This window comes from Plasmopara halstedii (genome assembly GCF_900000015.1).
Source record: "Plasmopara halstedii genome assembly, contig: Scaffold_322, whole genome shotgun sequence".
In the NCBI taxonomy this organism is placed as follows: Eukaryota; Oomycota; class Peronosporomycetes; order Peronosporales; family Peronosporaceae; genus Plasmopara; species Plasmopara halstedii.
In genome coordinates, this window is record NW_020187243.1 from 1,277,778 (window position 1) to 1,284,461 (window position 6,684).

The 6,684-nt window shown below is 44.2% G+C and overlaps 2 protein-coding genes across 2 annotated transcripts; both read left to right on the forward strand.

Annotated features, from left to right (window-relative positions):
- Positions 1-1,827: 1,827 nt before the first annotated feature.
- PHALS_08396 (uncharacterized protein) lies at positions 1,828-2,090 on the forward strand (the record flags this gene model as incomplete). The annotated part of the gene is made up of 2 exons (XM_024723738.1): positions 1,828-1,910; positions 2,021-2,090. 2 exons carry the CDS (start codon positions 1,828-1,830, stop codon positions 2,088-2,090), a joined length of 153 nt encoding a protein of 50 aa, XP_024574684.1.
- A 1,178-nt stretch (positions 2,091-3,268) lies between these two features.
- Positions 3,269-3,748, forward strand: PHALS_08397 (uncharacterized protein; the record flags this gene model as incomplete). Its single annotated transcript, XM_024723739.1, has 1 exon — positions 3,269-3,748. The coding sequence occupies one exon, from the start codon at positions 3,269-3,271 to the stop codon at positions 3,746-3,748; it is 480 nt and encodes a 159-aa protein (XP_024574685.1).
- Positions 3,749-6,684: the final 2,936 nt, after the last annotated feature.

The window sequence follows — 6,684 nt, forward strand, 5'->3', positions numbered from 1 at the left end:
TTACCCTGTCGGGCGGCAAGGAAGCGCGATTGTACGCGGTTTGCTTGATTAGGCGGTGAGAACACTCGTGAGAGCTGCAATTTCAGCTCCACCCAGGAGGGAAGCGCAGCCTCGACCGAAGTGCAGCACGCAGAGCAGGAAGTTCTCTCCATCCTTCCCCCCAAAGACCTGAAAGCTCACTATGAGCGGCTTAGGGCGAGGAAAGTCATCCGTCACCGACGGTGGTGTCATAGCCGCGTGTCATAGCCGCAAATGATGCAGACAATTACTGCTGCACGTGCTCTAGCAGCGCGTTTTCGTAATTCGAGTACGCCTCTATAGGCGCAACGATTGCCTCGGGGTCTTGCGCCGCAAGGTGTTGCACGCCCTCAGGGCCAAGCAAGGACATCAGCTTGTTAAGTTCGTCCTGCATGCCCTGGGGCGAAGAGGAAAATTCCTCCATCCTCACAGAAAATCAGTCTTAACGACTCGGGTGTTGATTGTCTGCAAGTGCTACCAAGTGCAGCGAGGCTGCCGCAGCGTTGTGCTTAGAGAAAGCGTAATTTAGGTCACCGACCTTTCGTTCTATACTTAGAACAAGTACGAGTTTTGCGGATCGCAATCCGCTTGCTCCAAGAGTAATGATTGCCTTAATCCAAGGCTGATTACTCTTTCGAATAAAATCCGAAACTGATTTTTATTAATTTTTATTTGCGGCTACACCGCCTAATTTTAAATGTTTAGATTTTCCCAAATATACATAGTAAAATCTAAATACATGCATAATTACTGGCTACCTAGCAACATACCGCATTCTTGTTTGGGTGCAGTCACACCATGCACAATTCGTGCGACACACACCTGTTACCAGGGTACGTGTAACCCCGTTACAACTCGACGCTGGTATCATCAAGAGCTTTAAGTGTACATAGTTAGCCATCCAAATCATCCTTTTTGCTCGGTCAAGTTTTTATCACTGGCTGATACAATTATGGTATCTACCACTTGCTGCACTGATATTACGGCAAAAGGTACGATTACGCTCCCGGAGATAATTCTTTGAGATGCAAATTCTAAGACTTTAGAGAGTAGTATATTGTCTACTTGTACACGATACATTGTACTGTATGCAGTTCATGTTTACGTGGGGTACAAAGAGAGATGGTGTGATGAGTAAAAGATAATACACACCATCCAATATTGTGACTGTGCTGCCACATAATCATTTATGAAGAGGTTTTTGACGGATGATATTTCCTTTACTTTGTTTTATATGCAAGTGTAGTTTTTCACATTCTCAAGATTTTGATGGTAAGAATGCTAAAATACGTGTCGTACACCATATTTTATGAATTACAACAAACGTCGAGATAAGAGGAATAGGATAGAATGCGTACCTATCCTTGAATCTTTTCAAAAACTTTCGAAAAAGATTGTATACTAGCACGGTCGCCCCCTTTTCCTTTTGAAATCACGAAAACTTGGTTCTTGTTGAGTTGTTCAAAATCCCAGTCGTCACGAGGTCCAAGATGTTGCAGTCTCGTATCATCAATTCAATCTCTCGCTTAAACATCGTTGAAGGGCGAGTCTGCCAAGTCAGCAAAGTTTTTGTCTGTGCCAGGTGCCAATGACTGATCGTCGCATCGTGTAAATATTTCACAAAGGCTTTGCCAGCATATCATTAGAGAGCATCTGCTCATCACGGAGAACACAGGAAACGCGACGTGACACCAGCAAAATTTTGGCTTTAATACAAACGTCAAAATGGAAGGTGCAGGGATCGTTCGATTGTTCAATTTCAGATCCTTCATCCCTTCATTATTGTCACGACCAGCCTTTGGCTCCAGAATGCGCTTGGCTAATCTCTTTGTTGGGGGTTCATCACCATGGCACGCTCAACATCTTTATTGTCGAGCAAATCGATCACAAAGGTAATTGACCGTCGACAACCTTAATGACATCTTACATATGCATCTCAAAGAAAAGACCACAAAAGTACTTCTCATCAAGCAAGAATTGATTGTCCTCATCCTGGGATTAGAGAGATCGAGAATATAAATGGAACACACATGACAGGATCACGATGTGCTGAAATGCAGCTGGTTGGATAGTCTTCAAACTCTACTCGAGTAGTCTTAGCGGGATCTGCTTCCAGGATAAGCCATAATTCTGCCCTGTTCGTGAACTCCCTCTAATTTTCAAGGCATAGAATTTGTATGGAGTTAGAACATGTTACTATACGAGTTTGCCCAAATTCGGGTTCACGCACTTCCTGTGATTTATTGCTCGATTTCCTTACAGAAGGTCAAGCACTTTAGCCGCCATTGACCGCGACATGCAAAGTTCCACTCTATGTTTCCTTTTGCTGTCATGCATCACTCTATTGATCTCCAGTGAGTTATCTCAATTAAATATCTTGATGGTAAGCGCTGAGCGTGCGATGGTCCAGCGACACAAGAGAGCCTTATTGTCGACATCTGATCAATTGTCAGCGTCTTAGGAAGAAAGAGTTGCACCTGTTGCGGTTGAAGAAGAGGCTGGACTGCTTTCACGCTTTATGTCGCATTTCAAGCCTTCTTATCTATGGCAAAAGCTCGCATCGTCTTGGATCATGAGGTTCTTTAGGCCACATATCTACCTGAGGCACGCCGCCGACAAAGAGGCAGCAGGTGAAAAGTTACTGAAGAAAGTGGACGCTGACCAGGCAGTGGATTTCTTCAACAGCCATCAATTCCAAAAGTGGTCGAAATATTTCGTGGACGCCTTTCCTGACAATCCAGATGAAGCCGCTCGTCTTATGGTCTCGATATTAGCAGAACACCGAATGGAAAAACTGATCGACTCCATTCCAACTACTAAGGTTGTCGACGACAAATTAGCTTTCGGCGATCGTTTCGAAGTCGCGCTGAAGGACTATATCGCCAATGCTAAACATGATGTGGAATTGAAGCCTTTTGCGGATCGTCTTGAATACTCACTACTTAAACTAAGCACAAGACTTAAGGTTGATGAGGGCTCAAAGTCCATTGGTGACCGAATCGAAATTGGAATTTTAAATGGATGGTTTCGCAACAACGACAACCTTGTTGACGTATTTAAGAGTCAGAACATGCAGAATTGGTACTTATTCAAGCCCCAAGAACTAGCAAGTACTCGTGCTCGCGACCTGTATCGCAAGATAGAGCAACTAGGAATCAGTGAAGAAAAACTCGGTGAAGCGCACTTTAAAGCTGATGGCGATGCTAGGTTTATCACAAAAGAATTAGTGGATTACAAACTGGCAGATATGATGGCGAAGGTAGATGTGTATGATGCACTCAAAGCAGACGAGTCTCGCGCCCTCTCTTCATGGGGCAAAACCGCAATAAGATTAAAAGCTGATCCAGTCACCTCTATTTTGCCTTCGTTTACAAGCATCTTTTATGCTAATGAGGTTCTCGAACTTAGTCAACTTCTTTTTCCGAAAACCATTCAATACTCAATACGAAAAGCGATGGCCGATTCATGGGACTTAGACCTCGATATTGATTTGTTGAAAACTCTCAACCGTGAGACTTTCTTATTTGACCTTCTTTGTTCGAGAGCGTGGATGGATTACATGAGTCGGTGCTATGGAAGTAAAGCGGATGTGCAAATGGTTTCGGCTTTGAAACTCTACAAACCTGAACGCATTCCAACTTTAATTCAAGAAGGAGAAACGAGTGCAGAGGCTGATGTTCTATCGCTTACGGAAGCTCTCAAAAAAAGCTTACAAGAGGTGCCTCCGTAAGATGTTTGTTTTTCTTTTTACTTAGATCACAAAAGGTGTACTTCACGTATATTTACTTTTTAAATCACGCAGCAATACAGTCACAACTGGACGTTCGTGAACATGCCGTACTATCAATTCTACGCAGTATACATGTATTTTAAAATTGATTTGTAACCTGACTTTGAGACCTGTGAGTTTTTACGCCTCATTGCATTATGATCCAACTAGGTTCAGGCAAGATAATGTCAGTACAGCACGGCAAGTCTCGTCACACCACAGAAACTTTAACTAAGTGGATAAAGTACAGATGGCCAACTATAGGATGCGGAAACTTGCCCTACTCTAGTAACCACTGCTCCACACTAAATCAAAGTGGGTATTACAGATAAAAGCGTTGTATTATCAGTGACTGTGTTTTGATAGAATTGCGTGGCGTACGACTACCACAACGATCTCATACATTAGTTGAATCATGGTACTCATCATAGTTCTTTACCAAGACACATTTGAGCATCGCTTTAAGGACATCCTAGTGTTCACGTACATATACAACAGGGTACGTAAGAAAAATTGCGCGTGACGGCGAAGAGCAAAATCTGCAGCTGGACTGTAATGAGGCACATACCATGTCATAGTGTACGTACATGTTGCAAATTGAACAATTGTCACTGTTGATCCTATACTACTACAGTTGAGTACCGTGATGAAATATCATGACGACGGTAGATGGTGTTAAAGAAGAGGTTCGAGGGACCCGTGGGTTGCTATGCTAGCTCCACATAATTCATTACATAGGGTTTTACTTTTGTTGATACTAAATAGGTTTATTTTGCGCTCGCTTTAGTAATATTATATGTCGAGCAAAGAAGAAATAGCATTTCAAAAAGTTCTTGGCTCCATTTAACGGTGAAACGCGCAAAATCATCCTCTGTGCCGGTTTGCGCGGGCTCATAGTCATGAATCAACGGATTAATTGTGCGAGGACCCGTTGCATCTGGTACACTCGTCGTCAATTTCGCAACCAGATCTTTATAAACGGTAACATCTGTGATGCGCTACGGGTTGTCGACCTACCTGTCCTCGTATGACACGACACGAAGCTTTAATCTTTGTTTTCCTTCAGGTAGCCTCAATCAGGCGTCTGTGAAGTGACCAGAACCTATCGTGAGGCCACATATGCTAAGCGTCCAACGTCGTCAAAGTAAGACATGGCGGCATACTGCATTTCTTGACAAAAACGATTCATATTATAATTTGGGATCCTCGCATGGTGCGCGACTTAATTTTAGAGCATTTATATCCAATTGACCTCTAAAAAGCAGATGGCCTTGCAAAATATTGAAGATCAATTTTGTGCCTCAAATGTCAGTCGAACGGGTAATGGTGGCTTTATGAGCACGCTACGAGCTGTGAAACTCACCACGATTAAGAAGACTTCGAGTTTACTCCTCGTGACACTTGCATTCTCTACATACCAAACTCTTCAAATTTGCATGCCTCCTTCTCTAGCCTGTTCGAAATACCACAGGGTCGACTGGCAAATACTATGCAGGATGATATAAAGTCCTTGTAGGCACATGGTGGCCTACTGCAGGGAAAATGAGTGTTATTGTGCATCATGGAAGTCGAATCCAGCTCAACAAAATTCTAATCGCGCAAACGAGGTAGGGCTCACATCCCGAGTTTGCTGTTTGCTAACTTCAATATCAGGGGCCAATGAAATTCTGATTATTTTAAATATACCTAACAATTTCGTACGATATTGAGACTGTCTAAGGTATTGAAGACTTCGATCACTGTACGTGTGTCTCGTGACAGGCCACGGGTAAAACTTTTGAGCGCTCAAATAAAGCTTGAAAACTTTAATATTGTGAATCGCTGTTTTGACCCGGACCTAAATTTGACTTATGATCTCATCTAGTTGTGACGCGGCTCTATTGCGACAACATGGGTGAATAAATGTGAAAAATGTTGAATATATCCTGCTAAAGTGTTTGCAAGTCATGCACGCTAAATTTTTAGAGATCAGGTGCGAATTTGACGCTGGTATAACGTTCGTGCAAAACATTGAATTGTCCGAAGCTGAAAGCATTGACACCATGCCCGTTTCCCGACCTCACGACTCTAGGGAAAGCTAATATTGTTACCAGTCACCTCGACGAGGGACAGGAGCAGCAGCTGGAGGCTGCACACAGCGCGGCTCTCATGCGCTCGTGTCCACGTTCGATCTTCGACCCTCATGTGAAGTACAGTTTCCGCTCGTCGGATCCGCTATTGAAGCAAAAGACACGATTGCTCGATTGTTGAGCGTTGACGTAGTCGGACAGTCAGCCGCCGCAAAACTTGACCAGCGGAAAATTCTGCGAGCTCACTTTTTGGTACTGCAAGATATCCCAATAGATTAGCACCGCGCTCGACTCTAAGCTCAAAAAGATGGTGCCCTCTTCCGGACCGTCCCTATGATGCTCGTCCCTGGCGAAACCGCTGCAGATGGCAATGAGCTCTTTAAGCGATGGGTTGAGCGGCACCCAAAACTTTCATCGCTGTGAACCCTACAGAGAAGCCACAAGGAAGTGGACGTGCGCGTTGAGCACCATCTTAGAATTGAGTTTGCCAAACCCGAGGCGCAATGCCGACTTCCTGCGTATTGTCACCCCGCGACACATCGAACAGTCATCCATCACGCTCCCGCGAGCTATGTGGTTTCTCACTTTAGAAAGTCTAAGAACATAGCAGCTCAAAGCCATAGCTTGAGCTCAGCTCATAGGCTATCGACTTCCCGGGTTACTGCCGAGAAGCGCGGGGTTCAAGACGATGCAAAGCAACATGATCCTTTTGAGCATTAGCGCCCGCGACGTCTGGGCAGTCTTGTCGAAGTGGCGCCTCAAACTCCGACAAGTTCTCGAAGTTTGGGTAACCCCGCCACTTTGACAAGATACAGGGTTAATCGTATA